This window comes from Beta vulgaris, chromosome 1 (genome assembly GCF_026745355.1).
Source record: "Beta vulgaris subsp. vulgaris cultivar EL10 chromosome 1, EL10.2, whole genome shotgun sequence".
NCBI lineage: Eukaryota > Viridiplantae > Streptophyta > Magnoliopsida > Caryophyllales > Amaranthaceae > Beta > Beta vulgaris.
In genome coordinates this window covers 41,629,688-41,656,650 of record NC_079202.1, presented here as the reverse complement: position 1 = coordinate 41,656,650, position 26,963 = coordinate 41,629,688, and the positions used below count along the sequence as shown (strand labels likewise).

Genomic DNA, 26,963 nt, shown 5'->3' with positions numbered 1-26,963 from the left:
TCTTGTCTTCTTATAAACAGACGTCCCTTTTACATGGAGAAATGTTCTATTTAAAAAATGTAAATGTTCCTTTAGTTCTAAATGAAAAAGGTGTCAATAGTGATTACCAAGTTGTAGTTAACATCATATTTCTACTGCAATATAGTTTTCGTAATAAGGAGTAAGTTAATGTTTTCATTTCAATAAACCTTGCGTTTCACCACGACAGTAACACTCCCAAAGTACGATAGAATGACAAGGATAAATATATATTTGTCTAAGTTAAATTTGGAAACAAAATTCGGATAAAAATATAAAATGAGCAAACATATTTACATATTCCCGTATATTTACGATCTGAGTGCACTCTAGAGAAACTTTTGCTCTGTTATCGGTAGGGCGCCAAAGAACGAAAAACAAAATTGTGTAAATTTACAAGAAAAGCACAAGTAAAAATTTACAGAGCAAGCAATGAACCATTCAATGTCTTAGATTAATTTGGTGAAGAAGGTGTACATTCTTCCATCCTTGATCTCTTCCCTGCTCAATTGTAGACGAAAGGACTCTGTGCAAGTACTCCGCCTCTTCCTTGGAAGCTAATTCCAATTCTGTCTGAAAGAGTGGAAGTGGAGTTATAGGTTTACTCAATAGCTTTGTCCTACCTCCAGTCGTATGATGATGTTGATTTTGCCCAATTAGGGTTTCTGAACTGCTTCCAACAACAATGTACACAACTCCTTCATCAACACCAAAAAGTATCACACTTTCCAAAGCAATGTCAATTACCAGTTTCCACTCCGGTTCTGCAACAATGCCTTGAAATTCTGACTTGCCTAGATCTACTAGACTAGAACATTCAATTATGAATATGAGTTTTTCTGTAAGAACTAAAAATCTCCCAGGAATTTTCAGTGATTTGCACATTACTAGGACTTCATCCCTGTATTTTGAATCATCAATCTCCAAGAGCACAGCTGTACCAATCGCTTCCTCCCAAGAATAGGGTCTGAGGGGGAGTTCTGCACTCAATGACCTAGGAAGACGAACACGTAAGTGACGCAATCCTGTTCGGTGAAGCCTACTCCGGTTCCTTATACTCTGTGCAGTCCTTCCTGTGGCTTGAAGAACACTGGCAGCAGGTTTTGCAACAAGTCCAGTAACTCCCAAGGCAAATCCTGCAGTAACAGGAGGAAGAAGCAGATTTCAACAACTACAAAAAGCTGATACAATATCCTTTTCCTTTTATCCATGACTTCTCTGCTGCATTTCATGGTTGCAGAAGTGAAAGATCAATCGACTACATCATTAGATGTGCTATAGCAGCATTTGACTTTACTTGAAATCTTGTAGTGTCGATTTAGCCTTTGCATTCATCAAATATTGAAACAAAAAGGTAAGGATGGTATGCAATATTCAACATAGAATTTGCTTCGACAATATTTAAGTGGACATTTTCTTTGGACATCCCAAGATATGGAGACAATGAACATTCTTTATGAAAGAGTATCATATCTCATCCGTCCCCCTCTCCATATCTTGATAGAGAGTGGGAGAGTGGGAACGGAAATTAGTATTGAGAGAAGGGAAATTAGAGTGATATTAGAGGTAAAAACAAATTTGAAGAAAAAAAAAGATGTGGCGAGCCTTTTCAAACTTCTAGGGGCCTTTTGGTCCAAGTTGAAAGAAAGGAATTACGAAAGAAATCAAACCCCACCAGATTCTCCTTATGTTAAGTTTGGTTGGAGAGGAGAAAGGGAATATATTTCCTCAAACTGAAATTCTTTCTTCCCCACCCTAGATTTCCCACGCAGCCCTCCACCCCACCAACTGCCATGTGTGCAGCTCTTGACCACCATCCACTGCAATGTGGTGCAGCCCTCCATCACCGCCTTCACAAGCAGCAAAGAAAGAGGCTCTACCGGTCGAATTAGACTATCTAAAGCCACCATCATGCATTTAAGAGTTCTTTTTTTTTTACTCTCTCCATCTTTTTTGAGTCCTTTCTTCCTCTGATATTGTTTTTATTGATATAGTGGAATTCTTGGTTGGGGTGTTGGTGGTGCTGATGTTTCTGGGCCGGTGATTGCTTGGTTGTTGACGTGGTGCAATTTTGATGTTGGTTGCTTGAAAGGAGTCTCACGATTTAACTTTAGTTGTTCTGGTGACGGGGTATCCTGATTTTAGTGGTGGTTGATTGGCATTGGTTTCGTTGGTGGACATGACGGAGGATGGGGGAGGTGGCTTTTGGTGGGTAAAGGCAGTATAGGTGAAATCAATTGTGGAAACCATTGTTCATAGTGATGCCAAGGATGGTCAAATTTGTGTGCGGAGGTTGGGAGGATTTCAAAGTCCTAAGGTGGTGGGTCTGGAGATAATGAGAGAGAAGGGTTTGGGATGACCTAAAATTGAGAAATGGGGGAAGGGGAGTAAAAAAACACCAACCAAACATCATGAAGGGAAAGAGAGATCTTGATTAGCATTCCCTTTCTTGAAAACTGCGTATCAAACCCCCCACTGTACTAGTTTTGACTTCCTATGTTATTCCTTCGTTTAATTTTTTTTCCAATGAGGTTCTTCCTAAAATTATGGCCTTGCATACTTTTTAAAGGAATGTGGAGGCTCTGAAACTAATTAATTGTGATCTTAGTATTATAAAATCATAAATATACAACCTATATCAAACCTTTCCCTTATTAGTTGATCATAACCTATGAATAATAATTTAATTAATTCTAATATTTCGAGGGAGATGAATGAATCAGTTGAGTCTTCTTTTTAAGATTTAAAGTATAATCTAAATGGATTTTAGTATCAAGTACTTCTAAAGCTAGATGTATCGGTACAAATATATAAAACACAGCTTCTTTCCAAATTCCAATAATAAGAGATACCTGACAGAACACCAGGAAGTCCATGCTTCTCAGCTCCTTTAATAGGTGATTGGAGAAGACCAGTTAGTCCCTATAGAGTGAAAAATTAGATAATGGAAAGGTGCTTGACTTTAATGAGAATATTTCAGGGGAACATTACGCCTTTGCTTGAACATACCTCTAACAGTTCATTTATTACGCCTTTGCTCTGAGAAGGTGCAACCACTCTTTGTTGTTCCATTGTTGACGCATCATGGTCATCAATTGTAAAAGCAAGAATTCCCTATACGCACAAACGTACTAGTTACCAGCTGCATTTACTATCTTACTCACCTATGTTTGATTGCAGCGTACCTTGTGAGCAGCTTTACTGAACTGCGTTGCAGTATCACTTATAGCATACAATGTGTTGCTAAGCAGGCTACCAGTGCCTTGGGCCATTCCTGAGATTAACCCAGAAGGACTCTTCTGAGTAGAAACTAGTTTTAATTAGAATAACAATACAAATTTTACTATATAAAAGGAGGACGCTAAAACAGAATTTGCTATCAAAGAAATTTTCGTCATCCTCATTTTCTTTAAAAACCTGCAGAACTCCTTTTGCTGGAACAGATAAAAAGTCCTTAACTCCAAGCCCCACTCTTCTAGCAAATCCCATCGGATTTCCAATTACACCAGCAGAACCAAACACCTGAGTCATAAGTAGTGGGAACTTCAGCATTATGTAGTAATTTCCTTTAAGAGTAATAGCTAAACAATGGCATGGTAACCTGACAATAATGTATCCTGCGTAGTTAAATACTAGTGAATATAACTATCAACTTATGCCACTTCCTTTAATAGGAACAGTTGCGCAATGAGAAATGGATGCTTTGAATCATGCTTCTGCGGCACATATTTCCATAATTCTGAAGCCAAAGCAAATAGTAATCATTATGACTGTATTTCCATCATTTAGGGTACATATATCCTTGGTAAAGGCACATCAAAGTGAACATAGCAATGAACCAAAGAACCTTCCAGTTAGAGTTAGTGACAGCCATTCAGCCACGGGTGGGTCCAGACCAAGTTTCATGGTCGGACCGCGCAGCACAGTCTTGCCTTTTTGGCGAAAGGGTGCAAGCCTGATGCGGGACGAGGGTTTGCATGAAGAGCATTATTTTCTATCGGCGATACGGGCGTGAGCAGCGTTACCTAATTCGCTATCTAATTCGCCTTTTGAATTCGCCAATTCGCCCAGACATTTCGGGGAATTAGGGAATTAGGTCACACTGGGCGTGAGTCTGGCACTGGTTGAGCCAGGTCATTTCGGGGAAAGCGGATCATTTTGGAGGTTGTAAGCTTTAACACGAGACGAGACGACACAATTTTAAGGTGGTCAAATAACAACTCAAGCACTAGAGTGAAACTGACAACTGGTATGAATCTCTAATTCGTCAATTATCACCCCACAAAGAGACTTAAATTGACAGATAGCCTTTTACCCACTGAACAGTGAAGCAACAAAATCATAATCGTAAGTCTAGGCTAGTACCAGGTCACACCACAAGGGTCAACATGCACAAAGTATCCAAAAAGCACACCATGAGGACCTAAAAAGCATAAAGATAATCCTAAAATGCATAAAGTGATAAAGATCAGTTTAGTTCCTGTAGAGATAGGGAAAAAATAATAAACCTAGCCAGGGCTATGTCAAATTGTCAAGAGATTGGAGCACAGACATGGACCACATAATCAGCTGGGATGGCAGGCCTTAATCAGCGCATCTGTGTTTGACATTCTGGCTTTTTTATAATATGAATTGAGTTGGTTGAGTCTTAAGTGGGCTGTTTGTGTCTGGTGCCAATCTTTGAAACTAAGCGCACAAACTGCACATTAGGACGATGCGAAGGTTCAGGACCGGGATATAAATGAGCCTGTTCTGAACTAGACAACTGGCCACCTGCAAAGGGTCAACAGTTTTGTGCAATGTTACCCAGATATGATTCGCGGAATGGGAACAAGAACTTGGAATGCTACCAATGGTGAATCGGGAGCGATTATATATATATATATATATATATATATATATATATATATATATATATTAAACTTACAAAAATTAAATTAAACAAAAAATAAATGGGTAGTGAATAGTGGGAGAAATTAAAACTATAACTTATGGGATTGTTAGTAATGGGTAAAGATTTCATAATTCATATCAAGAAAAAGGGATGTGAATAACGTAAAAAGAGAATATAAAGCTGGCAAAGTGTTGTTTTAATCTCTCCTCTCTCTCTCCTCCGTTTCTTTTTTTTCTCTCTCCTCTTTCAAGGTAGACTGGCAATCGGACCAATTAGATCGGATTCAGATTGGACCGTTTTCGAATCAAGTTACATTCGGACCGGGACCGGACCGTACAATTTCAGATTCGGACATCGTTCGGACTATTGTATTCCGGACCGGGATCGGATTTCAGATTATGGTTTCTAATCATCAGCGGATCGGATCGAATTTCGAATTGGAGAAGAAAGATTTTGAGCTTTTTTAGTAGGGTTGTCCTATGTAAATAAATTTTATTCTATGTGCAATTAGTATACTAATCTTTTAAGTTATTAATTATTTTATTATTATCCCTTTTATTGGATATTAATGATTTAGTAGTTAATCCCTACCTTTTTAAAAATTATTCTGTCTAACTATTTGAGTATTCGTTACATATACTTACATGAAATTCTTCCATAGTATTGTTTATTTATTCTTAGAAACATTCTAATATAAGTTATAAGATTTTGAAAATATAAAGGAAAAATAAAATTTCATGCCAAGTCAAGTCGGACACGAGATGCACCAAGCTTTGACCGAGTCGATCGAAGCCAATAATTTCGGATTGCTTTCGGATCGGATTGATTGCGGATCGGACAAGATCGTATCGGATCATTCGGATTTCGGATGACTTTCAGATCAGAATTATTTTGGACCGGATTCGGAACGGACCGAATCGTTTAGGATTCAGATCAAGGTTCGGACCGTCTGGCTCGGACTACAGATCGGATATTTCGGATCAGGACCAACGTTGCTAGGTCTATTTCAAGGCAGTGTGAAATCATTTTATCTCCTTTTCCGACGTTGTGAATTCTTCTCTCTCCTCTCCCCCTCTTTCCCCATGCCGGTGAACAACTTGTATATCTAGAATTTTCTGCATGCAAATGTTGAAGGAAGAGGGATCGTCCAGGTCAATGAACCAGAAAGCGACAGCTGGCTTTGGGCTGCGATTCGGGGTCCGTTCCGCAATCCAAGTAACAATTGCAAGGACGGACAGCATGTTTCCAACTAAATAACAAAACAAAAATGAATTAGTATGGCTCTCACTTCTTACAATACGCAGACCACTGAAGAGGTCAAGATGTGTGTACCCTAGGGCAGTATAGATTTGAAGAGACTGTCCGGAGAATGTTCCGAACTAGAGATTTCCAATGTTTGTTGAGTGAAAGCATGACATGCATCTTAATATAACTGAATTGCCACAGTACATTTCACCCATTGTTCCTTCCAAAGGTCACATGAAGTTTTAAGTGTTCCAAATTGGTAACAGGACATAAACCCCCAACTGCACTAAAATGCTGGTCCCACAAGAAGGAAGACAATTTACTGTGCAAAAACAACTGGTAGTGTGTCTGACGTCTACACAATGGTAATTGGTAAAACACAAATAGACACATTAGGTGGCACTGCCTTATTCGGTCTCCATATAGACTATACCTGAAGCTTATAAGTTTTGATTTTCGCCAATGTAGCTGCCAACAGAAAAGCCACGAGTCATTCCAGGACCTTATCCTTTTAAAATAAAAAGTGACATAGGAAAAAGCTGATCGTTGGGACTTGGGAGTTATTTGTTGATGCTTATTGCTTACGAAAGAATTGCATTATAACCGTCAAGGAAGATCAGCCAACGAAACTCACCCAGCCAGGAAATTCATAATGGAAATTGACACAAAGAGCACTTAATAAGTTAACAAACTCTCCCAACTTCCAAGTTACGGAATCCCAGTAAAAAGTGGAAGTTAAAATAATTAAAACTACCCGTTTCCACCCTAGAGTAGAGAAAAGTGCCTTAGGCATGAAAGCCAAACAATATAGATTTATTTACTTATTTATTTTTTTTTGATTGGGAAATTAAGTCAGCCTAAGGGCTAACCCCTACCAAGGCTACTAGCCTTGTAGGAACTACCAGCACATTGGCTGGTAATGCATGCAAAGCATGCTAAGGAAATACCCCAACATAATGCTGGGGGTAAGGATCGAACCCCTGATCTCAGAGATTAGAGGGGAGTGCTCTACCACATAAGCTAGCTCCTCATCCTTGCCAAACAATATAGATATGGAAATGAATACGGTCCGTCAAAGTAAATTTCAGATTACTAGCTCACCAATGATGCACAAAGAGTTTAGAGTTATTTCAGAGAAATTATAAACATAATTTCAAAATAAGAAGGGGGTACAATCTGGGTTAATACTTCCATTATACTTGATGAACTTAGTTATTATATACTCGTATGTGAAGATAACGAAAAAAGTAAACTTCTAAACAATTCAACAATACTCTTAAGTAATTGTTTGATCTAGTGTTTCCCAATTCGGATATGTCATTTTGTATTATTCGTTCCGCACATGGGAACATTTTATGTTCACTTCACATTGAAAAGGAATGGATAACGCCTGCTTGGTTGACGAAGAGCAGAGATATGAGAAACAGAGCTGTTACCCAGATGCTCACACCTTTTATCTAATTAAAGATTCTAGGTGCACCAGCTGCCTGTTGTAAACATTTCTCTCGATGTTTGACTCCCAACACAGTTGCTGCATACGGAGGGGGCGGGGGCAGGAGGTTGTAGTCAAAGCTATTAGCCTACCACAGGTGTATTTGGACCCCGATGTTGCTGAAACTTAGACCTCTGTCTCCGGCCTTACAAATATAGATAGAACACAAGGAGAGAGAGGGAGAATTATTTTTTTAGTCTAGAAGATCTCTTGAAATGGCATGCTACTTATTTTTTTACTATGATAAAATTTAATTATGAATTAAAGACGATCCACACAGTCTCCTCTAAGAATCAACAATACAACAATACAATATCCTAAATCCTCATAGGATGGGGTTGACTGAATAAGTCAACATCTTATATCAGATGATTATCCACATAAATTCTCTGCCTCCATTATCTTCCGTCAAATGCTATATGCTCTCGCAAACCTAATTCCTTCATATCAACTCCCTTTATCCAAGTCATCTTTGACCTCCCCCACCTAGTTCTAACATCTCCATAAACCCAACTCTCCACCACCCTTACGGGTGCATCATCTAATTGATGTCTCACATGCCGCAACTACTGTGTTTGATTTTCACTTATCTTATCCTAAATATTCACAACTCCCAACTTTTTTTGGAAATCATCGTGCTGAATCCTATCTCTTAAACTGTTTTCCACACATCTGTTTTAAAATACACATCAATATTGGTCCCATGTTCATAATATGATCCTTCCTCAATATGCAACACTTAGACCCATATAATAATGTATGTCTTATAGCCGTCCTACAGATCTTTCTTTTTTTTACCTTATACGTGATGATCCTCACTATTTGACCTACTCTAGTTGTATGCCATGAGTCACGTCTTGATCAACTTGAATCTTTGTGAAACCGATTCAAGGCACTTAAACACTCACTTGTTGCAATTTGTTACCATCTAATGTTACTATATACTCGAGTGACTACCTCTAATTCCTGGAATTGCACTCCATGTACTCAGTTTTGCTATGACTCAGCCTGAACCCACGATTGACTCCCCTTTGAAGATCAACGACAGATAAACTTATTTTGATATGAATATAGAATGAATAGCAGTTCTTCTTGAGTTCCTGTTTCCACTGGATCAAGCAATAAATTGCATGATGCCAATAAAATGATCAAATATATTTGGCACAGAAGCAAGATGCAGTACCTTGTACATCTCATGAAGAAATTGCTTGCTGTAATGCTTGAGAAGAATTTCTTGAATGGATGCCCAGCTTGCCATATGATGTGTGATGGTTAATTCCCGAAGGCAGATTTGTGCTCCTTCAACATCAGCAAGAGCCATGATACCTCTCTGTCAGTACAATATGGTAAGTCAAAAGACAAAAAAACTTGTCTTATGAAATGCTTTATTAACAAGGGCATATAAAATGTTTTAAAAATCCTTGCAACTCTATTCACTCATCATTAAATTTTGAATTGAAACCATTGTGACATGAATTATAGTTGTTATTTCAGGGCTTAGGAACATCATTGACCCTCCAAGAGCTGTCTTCTATAAAATAATGGTACAACGTAACTTGATCAACTTGCGACTGTACATGCGTATATCAGACAGAAAAAAAGCTCGTTGAGTTCTATAACTAAAAAGAAATTGCTTCTGAATGCAGATTCTACAAGCCATTCTTGGAGAGGCAGATGACTTATGGCTGATTTAAGAAAGGTGCTGCAGAGCAGGTAACTATGAACTAAAGCACAGTCTTTATCAAATAAAAAATATTGTCATTCTTTGATCAACTGGCACCCTATTAATCGTTGCATTGACCAGTCAAAGTAAAAATACCTCTTTTCTATCCTTCTAAATAACTTTCCTAGTGATGTGATTACTTTAATATTGAAGAAACACCTATAGATTGTACTCAATTCAGAATTTCTTTTGACTCAATTCAACTTTAAGGCATGATGACTGCACTCACAGATCAGTGCAGCGTTAAAAATTGGTGCACGCTAAATTAATTGTATATTTGAGCAAAAAAATTTGTTGACCCTCATAGCTAAAATCTAGCTACAGTTTAGGCTTAAAGAAGAACAAAATCTTCTCTAGGGGTGGGGTGTCAACATTGCCTTTCTGACCTCAAACAACCACCCAATTTGGTAGAGAATATTTGATGTTGTCTTATAGTTGTCTCAGAATGATTTCCACTTCCCTTTCGTAGCAACTTCCCAGAATACTGTACCCTATCACTAGTCTGATTTCAAGATCTCACCAAAATCATATTATTTACAGCTGAAAAATCATTTTGAGATGAAGAAAGTAGAATGTTCAACAACTGAGTGTTAGAAAAAAAAAAGCAGCAGAATCAATCACAGAAAGCACAAAAAAATGCAAGATCCCAGACACTTACATGGAAGATAGATTCGCCAGATGACAAACCTGCCATTTTGAGCATCCATGGATTGCTTGAAAAGCTGCAGGATGATGTGAAATCAAAAGGCAAACACAAGCAGAAGGAATAAAAAGAAAAAAACTCAAACAGATGCTTGCTTGTATGTTACCTCAACGTCATTTTAACAGGGGCTAAAGAAAAAGCTTCTACATAAATTTTATCTTGTCTTCTGGCCAAAAGGTATATTTTTTGCCATGGAGCTCCAATTGGAACTACTTCTGGCAATGATAGGGTATAAGTGTTACAAGTCTTTGGGAGCTGCTGATCTTCAATTGCTCGCAGATATTCAGAACTCTGTGGAGTAAAAGAAAAGGACTTGTCCACTACACCCAGCTTGCACAAATCATTAGGCACCGATACTGAAGTTGGAGTATCAGAGTTTAAGAAAGGGTTTGCCTTAATAAACTCAAGCAGTTTTAAAAGCAGCTCCAGATCAAGCTCAAGACATAGATCTCCAATCCTGTATAGCTTTAAAAGGTAAATCTCCAATGCATTATCTGAAGTAGCTATTTTACAGAATAGAGGGTGCTTATGAACACACCTTAAGTTTATATATTCAAATGAAACCAACATCATCTCTTTGTTCCTCCATTTTGAAGCCACCAGATAAATCTTTGGTTCAGAAGAAATCCCAATAGCGTAATTCATCATGCTTTCCATTTTTGTCTTTGTTCCTCCATCCTTATTTCTCATGTGGCTGACAAGGCCACCTTTGAAATCTTCATCGAAAGACAAAACAACTGGATATGGCGTACCACGCAATTGATTATCAATCTGTAAGGATGAGATTTGAAAAGAAAAACTCTGTCGCTCCATATTCTGGAGAAGATCAACTCTTATGTCCTTTGCAGATGCATAGAGCAACTCCTGATAAATATTAAAAAGAGGAAGTTATATTCAGTTATCTAGACAACAAACTAGCTGAAGATAACAAAAGGTTACATATGATCTCAACAAAAGAATACCTGAGGATATGAATCTATCAAGGAGATCCCAATAAAAGAGAACTGAACAGATACCTTCTCCTTATAATCAAGAGACAGGTCCGCCCGTTCTTTACTTTCTTTTTTCCCCCCTGATAAAATGGAACTTGGTCTTTTCACCTCATCCAAAACGTGACAGCTTGAATCAACGATAATGAGAACCTGCAATACACAAATTTACTCTTATGAAGAGTACAGGATGGATGATGGATAGATTCTGATCTATACAGCTAGAACTACCTTCATTGCACCCTCTGCATAGACTGATGAAAGCAATGTCCTCTCATGCTTCTACGCCCGAGAATATTTTTGTGAAGTTAGAAAGAAAGAGCAATAAACATGTTAGTGCAATGAGGGCAAATTAACATCATTAAGCTAAGCAAAGGTAAACAATTTGTTCTCCAAAGAAAATATTACATGAGAAAAGCTCATGACATGAGTTCGGGCCAAAGAATAATTACCTTCGACGACATTGACGATGATGCCAAATGTATAAGTGGATATTCCTTAACATCATCAAGTGTATATGATCCCAATGTGCGCTTTCCAGGAATCTTGCAGTAACATACAAGTTCATAAGACATAAGAGGAAACTTTTTTTGGTATAGTATACCATATCAAATCTATTGAATTTGATGGTTCTGGCAGATATGAAAAATTGAGAGGAAGGACATCAAGCAGAGATCTGAAACTTAAGACAAAACACAAAAAGGGATATGGAGAAATTGGTAGATAGAAAGAGTGACAAATAATGGGGGTAAGCGGGGAAAAGGTTGCAATTTAGTCAAATTGTCCTTGCTTTGGAATTAACTACGCCCTCCGTCCCAAAATTTAGTTCCCATTTCCCTTTTTTTGCAGTAATTTATGCAAGTAGAATCTAAAAGATATAGTAAAGATTTTTTGTTTATTTAAATAAATGTTGTATGGGAAAAGATGATTTTAGGAGAGAGAATGGAGAATAATTGATGAAAAAGCATTAATTGTAACATTTTGGTTGAATAAACAAAGGAAAAAACAAAATTCAAGAAGCAAATAAATGATGGGACACAGTTGTTCTAAACAAATTACGGAAAAATGTGGAACTAAATATGGAAATGGGAACTTTATTTTGGGTCGGAGGGAGTATTATTCCTCACTAATTTGTCCTTGTTCAGGGATTAACTACTACTTACAATATATACGAGAATGTACATATACATGGGAAACCTGGTGCCATACAAATTTATGAAACTAGTCACAAGACATTATTTACATATATAATTTTTTATTATCACAGGGTAAAACACAGGAAAGACTTCGTACCTCAACAATTAGTCGATGGGGGTAAAAAGGCTCATCCCAAGCATAAGGGCATGAAGTGTATGGATGGACTATAGTTTCCAGAGTTTCACACTTCTGTTGATAAATTCGCAGTGTCTGCAAGGTGAAAAGAAGCACAATCTAAGTATATAGTTAACTTACTTCGTCAACATGAAGGAACAAGTCCTTACAAAAAGTTTAATTTTTATAAAGAGGCTTCTTTGTTCAATTTAGAAGCCTACACCCAGTATCAGTTATAAATTTTTGTAGGAAACAAGTTGTCTGGTAGTGAGGGCATCTGCAGAGATCAAACATAGAAACTGGACAGTATCAGGGAAAGAGAGTGTCCATATTTAAAACCAAAATCTGTTAGTAAAGAAGGTTGGCACTTAGAAGAATTTACACCAGCACCAAATGTCACCATCAGAGTGACATAATATACACTGACGGTAGGAAAAAGGAGTAAAACTTCGTAAGTGATATCATGATAAATGATAGAAGTCTTCAAATTTTTATTTTAAGGGAACAATAGATGCTAGAATCTAGATGGACAGCTATACAGCAAGAGAACCTGATTTCATTGACATATTAAATAAACTGAGTCTTCGAGGTAAAAATATAATGTAAGTAAGAGCTATATATAAGGATCTAATAAAAGGGTACACATTACACAAGATTACACACTTCCAGAATTTTTCTTGCAAGAACAACACCCAAATCCCAATCTCTGTTTTATCAAACTGTCAATTGGAAGAGAGCTAACATATTCATTTTTCACAGAATAATCTTAAAAGTATGTTTTTTGTTATACTAAGAGAGACACAATGGAGATTTTACCCATATACACCCCCAGCTTCAAAATGTCGGCAATTTAAGGTTGTAACACATTGACTAAGACCCACTTAATTTCAGGAAAAATAAGATCAATTTACAATCATGCACCACATTCAATGTTATATAAGAACTTGACAAAAAAGGCAAAATTGAGACTACAACATATAATGGTTTAGTTTTGTATAATAACTCGCATCGTGAAACATAAATTTCTAGGCATAGCTATAAAGCCCTATATCTTGAACAAAAAGGAGTATGGTGCCCTAAATAAATCCCGCCCAAAGCAAGTTCATGTGCAGGGAAACCATATCTGAAATGTTGGGCGCAGCAACCTACGACTAAAACTGTGAGGTATAGGGGCCTCTGTTGTTGCTGAGGTGTCAGGCAAGCGGCCTTGGCGTGTTTAGGGCAGAAGCTTGACAGAGAGAGAAGATTGAGCTGAAAGAATTATAAAGACCAACAGTGATTCCATTTAAATCTTAACTGAGCTATAAGAATCATATTCGAGCAAAATTCCACAACTAATTGCATGAAATTGCTTCAATTTCAAACATAAATCCCATAGCTAAGAAATAGCCCCTAATTCGCGAATTTGGGTACCAATTGGATATTTGTGGTTCGTGACTTGACGCTATAGCATATATTGCCGGCAAGCTATCCATGATGTCCAACACAAGATCATTTTAACTAGGCCCCTCCATAGTTTATTTCTTTTTCCTTCTTCTTTCTCATGTCGTTTCCCCCTGCCTCCCCAAGTGGATCTTAAAATATCAACATTTGACCTTCTAAATCGGTTTTGTTTTTATGTTACATAATGGTCACTCGATTATTTTGAGTAGGCCCCATAGTTGGAATTATATGGAATAATTCATACGCCCTCTGTCCCGAAATACCATCTCCAATTCATTTTTCCAAAGTCAAAAGTTTATAGCAATGAAGGATACTTGGAGTATGCAACACTTGGCTAGTGCATATGTGCGAGAGGTTGTGAGACTGCATGGAGTACCAAGGGATATTGTTTCAGATCGAGACTCAAGATTTTTGTCCAAGTTCGGGAGAGGTTACAACAAGCATTTGGGACATTGCTACAGCTTTTCACCCTGCGACAGATGGACAGACACAGAGAACAATCCAAAATTTGGAGGATATGTTGAGAGCATGTGTGATAGACTTTGGAGGATCTTGGGATGATTATTTGCCAACTATAGAGTTTTCGTATAACAACATTTATCACTCATGCATAAAGATGGCACCATATGAAGCATTGTATGGGCGAAAATGTAGGAGTCCTTTGTGTTTGGAGTGGCATAAGTGAGACGATGACTTTAGTGCCTGAGATGATCGAAGAAACAACGAAACAAGTTAGGCTTATTCAGGAACACATAAGAGCGGATCGACAAAAGGCTTATGCAGATCAGACTAGAAGGGAGATGGAATTTGAGTTTCGGGAGAAGGCTTTGCTGAAAGTGTCACCAACAAAGGGGGTCATGAGATTTGGTAGGAAAGGAAAATTGAGTCCGCGTTACATTGGACCATATGAGATCTTGGAGTGAATTGGGGAAGTAGCCTATAGATTAGCCTTACCAATGGAGTTAGCCAATGTCCATAATGTCTTTCATGTGTCTCAACTTCGAAAATATGCCCATGATCCTACCCATATCATTGAACCTAAAACCATTGAGCTAGATAAGACCTTATCCTTTGAACAATGGCCAGTTAGGATCCTTGATACCAAAACGAGAAGTACTCGAAACAAGGCGGTAAAATTGGTCAAGGTGTTATGGTCAAGTAAAATTTCTGAAGAGGCTACATGGAAAGCCGAATATGATATGAAAAATCGATATCCCGAACTTTTTCAGCAGTACGCTTGAGTTTCGGGGACGAAACTCTTTAAGGGGGGTAGAATGTGATACTAACTTTTGTTTGCATATTAGTAGCAAGAGCTAACGTTATAGTTCGAGGACGAACTTTCTTTTAAGGGGGAGTAGATGTAATATCCCAAATTTTTATAACTATTTTATGAAATTTATCTTGTTATAATAAGATTTTATAAATATAAAATTCTGAAAAATAAATTATAATTTATAATAAATCATATTTTTTTTTTGAAACTTGTTTTTTTTTTTTTTTTTATTAAACCAGATTTTTATCTTTTAAAAATAAAATTTTCGAAATCAGAATTTTTTTAGTAAATAAGATTTTTCATTCAAAAAGAAAGATAGAGAAAAGAAAATTCTGAAATTATAACTTGAGTTGGTTTTGGGAAAGGATTAGATTTTTTAAATACTTATCTTTTAGTGAAAACCCTAGATTTACATACATATATATACCCCCAAACACCCAAAAATTCTCACGTAATTCACTTTCTTCATCCCTTTGGTAAGTTTTAAATTCCAAATCTAGAATCCACCATTGTTGTTTCGAAGGTTTCAACCAGAAAAAAAAATAAAATAAAATAAAAATATTTTTAAACCCGACACTGCGACTCCGGCGACTTGTACGGCGCCGGTCTTCTTCTTCCCTTTCCTTCTTTCTTCCTTTCTCTTTCTTACTTCCTCTCGTTTCGCGTGCTACTGCTATTAAACTTCCTGATGTTTCAAGTTTTGACTTTCTTTTAAAAATAAAAATAAATAAATAAATGTAGTAGCCTTGTCCTTATGTGTGCAAGCAAGTGCATGTAATATGTGACTTGCTTGTCACATCTAAAGTTTGGTAGTTTTGTTCTTTTGTACAAGTTGTGGCAGACGTTTTTGAAGAAAGGTTTTTAACATTTGGTTTCTTTTCTTTTCAAATTTGTTAATTATTAATCTTATAAACTTTGGTTAATTATTTTTCGGGATATTATATTAAGCTATGTTACTCCGACACGGATACGGGTGTCGTATCCAAGTAGGGATCGGAGGATCCGACACTCTACTCCAAAAGTATGGCCGATATGGGGATACGGTCACAAGAGTGTCTTGACCAGTTTTATAGACACGATATCGTAATAAGTGTCGGAAAAAAAATCTACACCCCTTTTTTCTGTTAAAAAAAAGTTGTGAAATTGTTAAAAAGTAGGTAGAATTTAAAATTTTACCTTGAAAATTATTATGGTTTAATAAGTAAGAGTAAATGAGGGCCATGTTCCAATACACACTAGTTCCAACTCCCAATAGTCAACTGTACATTTAATAAGTATTTATTTTGCTTTATATTTGTTTTTCAGAACAACCATTTCCCATGGTTTTCCCTTCCACCCTTTCACCTTCTATCTTGTCTTTCATCTTCTTCAGTTCTCTTCGTTCTCCCTCTGTCAATCACATTCGTCGCATCAGATAACAATGGAGTCCTCCTTCCAGTTTGAAATTGATCTAAAAGCAAAATCCCCATGGTAATTTTCCTAAGCTCGGTCTCCTCTCTTTCCAATTTCACATCTAGGGTTTGTCATCCAAGCCCTAGATCTGTAATTTCTCCTTTGCAATTTCAATGGGCTTTTCTTTATTCTCTTTTTCTCTTCTGGGTGATTTTGACACCTCTCTTCCGACACTTTTCTGATACCCGACTCGGACACTTCTTCCAGGCGTGTCGAGCGTCGTGTCACGTGTCGTGTCGAGTAGACACGCGACACCCAAGGCGAAGGAGGGTGTCGAAGTAACACAGATATTAAGTGACTAACTTTAGGTTATATTATTTGTTGTAGACGGAAACTTCGTAAGAGGCGAATTTTAGGTGATATTGCTATACTTGGGACGCATTCGAGGTAATTCACAATGTCCATCAACAACTAGAATCCCGTTAGGAATTGTATGTGCTATGTGTAATACATGTGGTTATGTGATTCTATGTTTATGTTAGATGTATATTATGTGACATGAATAGTATTAGTACTTGTTATGACTAAAATTATTATTATATTTATTGTACATACTATCACTACATATAATACATATGTGTCTACTAGTGTTTTGTTATTACTTTTGGATTTATAATGTACATATGTAACCATCATATTAAAAATTATACTAAGGTTTATAATGTAATTTAATGGGTACAACTAGTGAATTAATGATGTTACAAACGATTATTATAAACTGATATTGTGATTCTATGAGGCTTCAAGGATGTATGTATTGGTTACTATGAATAATGGATGTTGACTATTATAATTCTATAAAGTGATTAAGTTGTGAAAAATATTTACTAAACTAAAGACATTCCTGTTAATGTTAATTTGATGTGTCATAACTTTTAAAATCTATTAATCACGTAAAGTGGAAACATTATTGAGGGAATTAACTGTGGACGTGGATCCTCCATAGGTAATAAACAGTACTTGATTTTATTTTGTTACAACTCTTTATTGTATTCCACCTAATACTATTGGTGAGTGTTGTGGATACTCATTAGATCAGTGAGGGGTATGCACACTAGGGACGTTATGCAAAACGATATTGGCCATTACTCTTAATTTATTTGGGTGACGACCCATGTTGAAGTGGGTGGTTACTAGGATTAGTCCCGGCCTACTGACGTTCAATTCCCCTCTAACAATCAAACTTGTTGTTGTATGACTCATATAAACTTGAAATAATTGAAATGATTAAGCATATTATGTACTTGTTTCTATTATGCAATAAAAATTATTTACAAACTAAACTATTAGTAGTATTTTACGGATGGAGTTGTAATTACTTAGCTTTCGCTAATTTTTGTGTTTTTGTTTTCTTTGTTCTTTTCCTATTTATATTGTGAAGGTTAATGAAAGGGACTATGTTGCACGAATGAGTGAATCTATAGCTTTTTAAGTTCACCTAGTTTAACAAACACGATAGTATTGTTATTTGGATTGTTTAGTTTTGGTTTGGTTTAAATTAGACAACTTAGTGGTTTATTTTGATACTTTGGTTTGTGAATTAAATTTTTATTTTAATAATTAGCCTTGCATTAACAATAGATGCGGCGGTAACACCTTAAAGGTTTGGTCAGATATTTTAATGAAAAGTGAATGCTTTATAAAGTTTTGAAACCAAAGTTTTGGAGTGTTATAGTTGCAAATAGGATTTTTATGAAGACTGGTTGTAGTCCCCATTATTGCTGTGATTATTTCCTAAAAATAAGAGCTTAAGAACCTTATCAATTTTAGTTCATTATTTACTACCATTTCAAAGACTATATTCCGATCCATCTACCTCTCTTTTGTCTCCCACTAACAGTGCCACTTACTCCATCCCACCTACCATTGCCAAAGGAACATAGTAATAGAAAACAAAGCAAAAGAACATAACAATAACAAATGAAAGAGCAGAGCATAGATAAAAGGAATTTTTGACTTTAACCACCATATAAATTCTACTTTTTTCAAAGAACCACCTGATAAACAACTTTTCTTAATAACCACCTCATATGATTGCTTTTATTTTAGATTGCCCCCACTTGACAGATTCAAACGAATAATTCAGTAATTTTTACACGGAATATCCCGCTTTTCCTCACCGAATCCATCAATTGGTGATAACCTAAAGCAAAAAGAGTCATACAAGGTGGTTATTTCGAAAAAAGTGTTTACAAGCTGGTTAAAGCCAAATAATTCTAAGTAAAACAAGGACATAAGTGAGTGGTGCCATTGCTTTTGTCGGTTTTCCTTCAGTAAAGGGTTGTTGTGTCATAATGTGGAGTACCCGATACACGTAAGTGTGTCATGTCGGCCAAAGTGTTGTCTCGTTTCCGACAGGCACATGCAAGGAGAATTAGAGTGTTGAAGTAACAGAGACTAAGACAAGCCTAGATCACATTATAAAAAAGTCAATAACAAGTCCTCATGGTTTCTTTTCTTTATCTTTATCCTATCCACTTCTATAAACTAATGTAGATAAAACAGTTGATAATACGACTGCACTACATACCTCTTTTGAGAAATTATCAATTCTGTACGGCACGAAGCCTGTGTCGTCATCAGAAAGAAGAATGAAATTTGTTCCTGACTTGCCAATGCCGTTGTCAATTATCTTCTCATCTTGAATGATATCAGCATTCTGCACTTCAATCCGTATAATATTCGATGCACCAGACACATAATTCCGCATTTTCACTTGTGTATCGCCAAGATGATCTGGAAGAAAGTTACCTGACCACTGCCATCCAGGTTCATCAAAACGGACTGCAAGAAGTAACTCCCTATAGCAGGTTCAACAAGCAATTAGAGCAAAAGTTACCAAATTAGCTGATGTGTCATGTTCGTAAGAAGACTTAACGACTGGCAAAACAAGAGGGCTCAACGGCTCATGATGCAGAAGCATCATCCAAGGCAACAGTTAATATTGCTTCCCAAAAGTTTTTCATCAAGACATTTATGAAATATATCCAGTCATAGTGGGGATGTAGATCCACACAGATGACGCAAACCAGCAGTCCAAGCTACAGTTAGCATATATCTGTCCTAGTACATTCATTGTTGCTAGATTTAAGTGGATGTATAAGACTAAGCAGCAAAAGTTACTACATGTAGAGACTACAGTTCATTAGCCCAGTAATATCAGTAGATTACCTTGTTGTGTCTATCCAATGAAGATGAGAGTGTTGACCAACGCCTAAATGGAACACAAAATCGGTGCCCTTCTGTTTATAGCATAAAGGCTTGCTGCATGCATTACTTATCACATATCTGCCGAAAAACAAAAGAAAAGCAAACAAAAGAACCTCAGCAAAGATTGTTAAGGCAATCACACACATACATAGGCCTGAGACAAGCCAAGCATCAACACTAAAAGCTCACTCAAGGCATCTGAGTTACTAAGTATTTTGACAGATCAGGAACTGATTGCTTCCAGGCTATACTTACCAAGACCCAAGCACATTTGAACACATTTAAAAGTCATTAGTTGATAGATCAAAGGGGAGGGGGTCTCAGATACAGCCTCTTCGTCAGTTTGGATACGTCAGGGTTAAGACCTCGGAGCTCCACAAATCCTGCTACCGGTGAGACCTTCATATTGGATAATTATTTTAGTGTCATAGACTTAAAGGTAAATCATAGTGCAGTTGCAAAGTCCACTACCCAGATAAGTTATGCTCAATTTATTTGCAGAATTTTCATTTAATGGAACTCTTAACTCCCCAATGAACCCAAAATGAAGCGATATATTTAAATTTCTTGGTGCAATGGTTAGGCAAGGGAGACAAGAATGTTCTGGAAAACCACGAGATGCCAGATCACTTTAATAGGTTATAGGACACATGATCCTGATGAAAGCAAATTTAACGATTATGCAGAAAGCTTGAGCCTCAGATGTGATGAGCCTGATTGAGCTGCACAGACCTTAATTAACTCTCTCCCTGTGTCCCATAATGTTCCCCCTATTCTAATTTTCTGTTGGCCCTGTAACATTGTCCCATTTCTTATTTGGCCAAATTGGGATCACTTTATCTCTATAGTTAAATGTGCTAGACAACCCCCCCGCCCCCACCAACACAATAGTGTTCTTGAAGAATTGCAAAAAATCAATATGGGGCAAACATAATGAGACAGAAGGCGTATAGAACTTAATGGCCGAGCTGACTTTTTGCTTGGCTCATCAACATGCCTATGTACATTCAAGAAAGATCACCAAATCCAGAGTATAGCAGAATATATCACCTTGGCTGGAACGTGATGGCTCTAGTCCGCCCCATAAGTGGTGTATCAAGTAGATGTGAGGTCACAGATATAACAGCTGCAGAACTTGTAGATGGTTGTGGAACCAAAACAGCAGTTGACCCACTAGGAGCAACAAGGAAAAAGGGGCTTGACCATGATGAGCTTGGTATGTGTTCTATGGGGCATTCGGCATGGTATCTGCTTATTCTGACCATTATTTCACTAGGAACTGCACTTGGATCGGGGGAGTACATAACCGGCTTAGCTTTTAGACACTCATTACTTGGAACATTGGAGACTTTATTCAAGTTTTTTATTGAATCCTCTTGTATGGTCAAATCCAACTGGTTCACAGATTGATGACGGTATATAGAGCCATGTGAAATTGATGACTGCGTTAGGAAGATTCCTGAATGTGGACTGACAATTTCTTTGGAACAGATAATATGATTCTTTGACAGATAACTTTCATTGACCAAGTTTAAGGTTCTAGGTTCTGGCCTATCCTCAGATGGTAAGAGATGAAGCCCATTTTTTTGATCAATAAAGAATCCTTCCTCAGTCGAGTCATAGCAACTCGAAACAACACGATAGTTTCCTTTTAGTTCACGGTCAGATCTTGAAACTGTCAGTGCGAATCCTGTGCAATTGTACAACAAAAATGGAACAGAAATGCAAAGTTCCCGAGCACCAGACAATGAATCCATCCTCTTCTCAGTTGTAACATATGTAGAGCCTAGCAGTATACACAGTATGGTGGATATTAGAGAACCGAATGAAGGAGGATATCTAAAAGTTATAGAAAACCAAAATTACCATCAGACAAGTCAGCACTAAACGTAATAGTCTCTGTCATTGATAATACAATTCCACTGGGCTTAGCTGTTGAGCAGAATGTTTCTGCCCGCGGGAATTTAACTGCTGCTGGTTTAAATCCATCAATATTGAACGTCATATCCAGATCATGTGAAGAATCAACATGGAAAAATGAGGCTTCTTCCTGAAAGAACAATGAATATGTTAATAAATGTTTCCTGAAATAAAATACAAAGTCTTGGCAGAAGAATTGAAACAAAGCTTCAGTATACCTCCCTTACTACGGCTGTGTGAGTGGCTCCACCACCTTCTATAGTAATAGAGATTGCATGGGGAAGATAATTTTTAACAGTTAATGGTGTAGTCAGCGTCACACGATGAATGAACCTGGTCTTTGACCTTTTAGAATTGTGTAGCTGATCACAAGCTGTGGCTGACTGCTTCACAGAGTTATTGAGATAGGGTGATCCCCTTGCCAGTCTCCCAGATAAAGATAAGCTTGTGTCTTGAACTGATAGGCAACAACGAAACAAATAACTGCTTGGATGAGATGGATTGCAAGCAAGAGATCTCAAAAACCCACTCCTGTTTGCAGTTGAGAGAATCATCGAAAGATTATGCACTTCACTCCACAAATAGCTGTTACCACGAGGACGCCACCTCATGTGACCTGCTTCTGCCAGATGTAAAGGAAGAGGAAATTCCTCGCCAGGATATATTGGATCTACAATCTATTGTTTAACAGGAATCGGAAATTTGTGATATCAATATTGCAATAAGCAACAATAAATGAATTCACAACAAGCAGCTGACAATTGAAGATCGATACTCTTTTTGTGTATACCTTTGAGGACATGCCAAACGGAATGTCAAATCGTAGCTCCAATGGCATTGATGTTGAATTTTTGAATATGACCTGTTATAAGAAAGTGTAAAGAAGACATATTTGCAATCAGAAAGTGTAAAGAAGACACAGCATATACAAAAAGTGAGCAGAAACTACGCCATTATGGAAAGAGCTAGCCATCTCACTCACAGTGGAATACAGTTGGATAAGCTTGCTATACCGCTGCAAAGAGACATCAAACACTACAGGTACAAGAAGCCCAACATTTGCATCTTCCCTCTTGTTGTCGTTTGAAAAGTTTACCTCAAAGTATGTGAGACCAACAAGATCCATGGAGATTGGTTCTGATCTGTCAGAAGTACCCTCAAATTGGATAGTCATGAAATAATGCTCGGCCCTGTTTGATAATTTCCTGCTAAATCCTTCGGAGGAAGAAGCCAGTCTATAACTAAATGCTTGTTCCTCTAGTGTCCCATCAATGTAAATAGGAATAGAAGCACCTGGTGGAACAGTGTTGTTGTATGCTGATATTGAAACATCAACATTCTCAGCGCTGCCAAGCCCTTGATAGACATGGAAGACTAAGGGCAACGAGGTCATATTATGAATAGTATAAGAAGCATATCTTCTTACGCCCAAATTTTCAAAACATTGAAGATTCTGAAGTCTTTGGCTCTTAGGAACCTCATATATCTGCACCAGGCTCCTAGCTTCCTTAATCATCTCAATAGCCCTTAATATAACCTATGAGTAACAACAATAAACATACAAAATTTAGGAAAAATGGTCAACTAGTACCTTTACTGTTTAATTAGTACCTTATACACGAATTTGGCCAAAAGAGCCAACAATCCAGCATTGACTCTTGGTCTCCCTCCAATTCCAGAAAAAATCAGCACTTTACTGATTTTGGACGGTCGTATACCATAATTACTCTTGTGTTTAAGGTGTGAACTTGAATACAAAACCATAAGCGAGAGAAACTTAATCTAAGCTAAGACCGATTTTGATAATTAGTGAAGCTACCAAAGCCTTCCTATACAACACCCAAACTGTTAGCAGTTGTGAGTGAAGCCATTATTTCGGTTTAGAAACCTTAGTGGAGTTGGGCCGAGTGAAGGTTAGGCAAAGCTAAGTTAGATTCCTTAACCGGAATCATATCACCCACAGTCCCACACATGTTAGACCCAACTTATTTTTAAGGGTCTAGGTCTACGTTCTTTGGAACCAATGGGTAAGGGTCTGATCTGGATTTGAATCTTAATGGGCCGTTTCTAGGTCAAGGGTCAATGAATGATTTCACACCAGACCCTCCCCAGAACCTATATATCATTGTTTGCCAAAACAATAAAGAGTCCAAAATAAAAGTTAAAAAGTTGCAATTTACACCTAAATCATTGCCATCCATCTAGAAGATGCGAAGAAAAGAGGTCAAACATCAGAGATAGGACACAGAAAGAGTGGTTGTTGAGGAAGAGAAAGAAAAGAGGCAGCATGTGACTCTGAAAAAAGGGGGGAAAAGTCAACGCTGGATTATTGACTTATCTGGCTGCAATTTCCATTCAGGATCCCATTATAAAAGAGTTTGTCTTACAAAGTACTTTTTGAGAAAAAAATTATTGAAGGCGCTATCTCACAAATAGAGTGTCATAAAAAATCCAATACGACAAAATAACCATAATTATAATTACAAACTACATGGAAAATATAATGAGCACATACCTCACAGAGTGATTTTGTGATATTTATATTCAGTTGAGTGGTTGACACAAGTTCTATATCTGTGATAATGCCATTGTGAAGAAGAGCATTCTTGTCATGATCTCTGATCATATTAATCTGAAAGCTCCAAGGCTCTAGAAAGGGTTCCCACAACACCTGCAAATGCAAAGCCAACCAATATAATATATCATAGAAAATAGTATTAGAAAGAGTGTCTTTGAAGCTTTGATAGAACACCTTATGGATGTTATTGTAGTTGACAAGCATGTCTCCCTCAGCAATGATTTTTGCAGTATTTTCTACGAGGACACTTGTTATGAGCACATTGCTCATGAGTAGCTCTATCAAAGGCCCGTTGCAGCTCCACTGCACAAGACAAGGAAAGAAAACATGGAAACAAGAAAATTTCAAGTGAACAGGAATGAGCAAACAATTGATTCGATGCATAAGATCAAAAATGACAAAAGCAACAACTATATCTTTCGAGTCTATCATTGACAAGAGTATCAAGTGCTCGAAAAACTGATCTATATCAGATTACTCAACCTGAATAACCCAACCTCAAACTATACGCTAAATTAGATAAGTCAACCTAACGCAACCCCAATCAACCAAAACTCAAAATAATGTCACTATATATATATATAAATTAGTACCTACGAGAAGGCTTCTTAGGGGAAGAAGTAAAAGTAATTGCAATTTCAGTAAAACAGATTATGTTTTTTCCAAAAAGGATTATATAGCGGCAAGATCACATGAGAAAACGTCTTATGTGAGAAACGAGGACTTAGATTCACAACACTTCTTCATTAGAGTCACAACAACCCCCAAAAAAATATTTGTTTTTTTTGCTTTTAAAAGGTTGGAGTCACAAAACTTCTTCACTAGAGTCACATTAAGGTTGGAGTCACATTACATCTTCATTAGAATCACAGAAATTTTCACTCAAAGTCACAACAATGCTTTTTCTAATGGTTGTACTGTTATTCATTAGAGTCATTGTAATATATAAAGCTATCATGAAAAGCTAAATGCCAGTAGACTTGAAATGACCACATTGAACTGAAGCCAGACCAAATGGACTTGAACTGAACCCAATACGAAAGACCTGTATTCTGCCTCAAAGAGCATCATTATCATATGCCTCAAAAGGAGTCTTAAACAGTTAAGTGATAAGCAATAACAGGCATTAAGTTATTGCATTACTTAAAATGTAGACTAATGTAATGGAATTTTCAAATATCCACCGATTTCATAACAGCTGTATACGCCGCTTAGAGATGTTATAGAGTCAATAATTGAACAGCCTAAATACATAATTGTTCCATAGATGCACACATTTCCCCGGGAAAGATACCTAACCAACTCCGTGTTTACTATCAGTTATATTCAATAATATTTACTCGTCAAAAGACAAAAGTGACTTGAAGCTAAACAACCCCATAAAGACTTCTAAATATCCTTTAGTTTTCTGTTTTCTCCACATTAGTAGTAGAATGAATGTTTAGCATGACCTACAATGTAAATGATTGGGTTCTGAATCCAATACAAGGCTGACCATGAAGCTTGTCTATGAAGGAAATATATCCAGGTGCTTGAAGCAGCCTAAATCAATTTCAAATTTCAATCACCACTTCTACATTTGGAACACTATAAGTTGGAGAGAAGATACATCACAAATGAGATGCTAATGATAAGGCACCCCACACCAATTTCCACTAAATGCCACGAACCATGTGTCTTAACTTGTACCTTTATTTCATTTTCTGAGGAAAGGTAACACAGTAGATCGATAGGAAATCTTTCTCTAAGATGATTCAGGGTACCGTCGATAGGAAATCTTTCTCTAAGATGATTCAGGGTACCGTAGACAGATAATAGATTTTTACTTTTGACATTTTAGGCCGAGTGAGTGCTTGGACTTCAAAACACAATCTAAGACAGCCGAGTTTGATCAAATATTTCAACAAGCATGTACAAACAACAGCCTTTTTCAACCAAGAGAGGATATTTAGCTCGCCTATACTTCATTATCAAAAAATTTAACAGAACAATATGGTAACACCTAAAGCAGGGCTGAGAAAAGAAAACCAATAAACATAACCATTTATTATTTTGTTTATCCCATTTGACAAATAAGTGATGCCATCCTTTCTCATGCCTCAAGCAGGGCTGAAAAGGTCATCTTTAACTGTTAACCTCTTATTTTCATAGTTCTTAAACTTTTAGCCAACCTAGAAGAAATAACAAAAAAGGGAGACCAGGATAACAGTGAGATTTTATTGATGTTTTGCATCAAATCAGCAATGGCTGCAGTACTCCATATACGTACCAGCTAATCAAGCAAAATGTACAATAAACGGACAAAGCAGGTCTACGGTGGTAGTCTTCCTTCCTCCTCCATTTAACATCACTCAATTATTCAGTCACACAATTGTTCCATATTCTCCAGAGACAAGTATATTAGATTCCTTAGTCCTAAGAAATCTTTCTAGGGTGAGAGAGGGGGAAAGCCACAAACTTATGAGAGTTTTACTGAGCCCGTGGGAGTAATTTCTGTAAACATTCAAATTTCTTTACCTTAATGAACATACGTACATCAAAAATAGTTCCCACCCATTTTTGGCCACAGAAAGTTTTTCAGAAAAGACATATAATCAAGGAGCTAGACATGTCGACATGGATATTCAAGGCTTGCTCATTGTCTGCAAAGAATGTAAGTGACTCGCATACCATAATGCCAGACAGCATCAACATGAACAATGCTAGACAGCA

At 37.1% G+C, this 26,963-nt stretch overlaps 1 protein-coding gene across 8 annotated transcripts in view; it reads right to left on the bottom strand.

Moving 5' to 3' along the window:
* Positions 1-222: 222 nt before the first annotated feature.
* LOC104905906 (uncharacterized) overlaps positions 223-26,963 on the bottom strand; it is a 58,213-nt gene continuing 31,472 nt past the window's right edge. For 5 of the 8 annotated variants that reach the window (XM_010694560.4, XM_019252267.3, XM_057393503.1 and 2 more), the window contains 22 exons: positions 24,426-24,554; positions 24,189-24,344; positions 22,656-23,210; positions 22,464-22,535; positions 21,892-22,350; positions 21,620-21,803; positions 20,804-21,539; positions 19,715-19,831; positions 19,074-19,344; positions 12,358-12,471; positions 11,517-11,609; positions 11,296-11,346; positions 11,038-11,217; positions 10,614-10,939; positions 10,182-10,532; positions 10,031-10,094; positions 8,833-8,979; positions 3,436-3,540; positions 3,204-3,317; positions 3,028-3,132; positions 2,871-2,940; positions 223-1,154 (listed from right to left, as the gene is read on the bottom strand). In XM_010694560.4, coding sequence (XP_010692862.1) covers positions 460-1,154; positions 2,871-2,940; positions 3,028-3,132; positions 3,204-3,317; positions 3,436-3,540; positions 8,833-8,979; positions 10,031-10,094; positions 10,182-10,532; positions 10,614-10,939; positions 11,038-11,217; positions 11,296-11,346; positions 11,517-11,609; positions 12,358-12,471; positions 19,074-19,344; positions 19,715-19,831; positions 20,804-21,539; positions 21,620-21,803; positions 21,892-22,350; positions 22,464-22,535; positions 22,656-23,210; positions 24,189-24,344; positions 24,426-24,554 — 5,094 coding nt within the window. In that variant the 3' untranslated portion in view covers positions 223-459. Of the gene's footprint in view, positions 1,155-2,870; positions 2,941-3,027; positions 3,133-3,203; positions 3,329-3,435; positions 3,541-5,007; positions 6,162-8,832; positions 8,980-10,030; positions 10,095-10,181; positions 10,533-10,613; positions 10,940-11,037; positions 11,218-11,295; positions 11,347-11,516; positions 11,610-12,357; positions 12,472-19,073; positions 19,345-19,714; positions 19,832-20,803; positions 21,540-21,619; positions 21,804-21,891; positions 22,351-22,463; positions 22,536-22,655; positions 23,211-24,188; positions 24,345-24,425; positions 24,555-26,963 lie in introns of those variants that run through there. The other 3 variants (XM_010694562.4, XM_057393510.1, XM_048643313.2) reach the window with 3 other exon arrangements.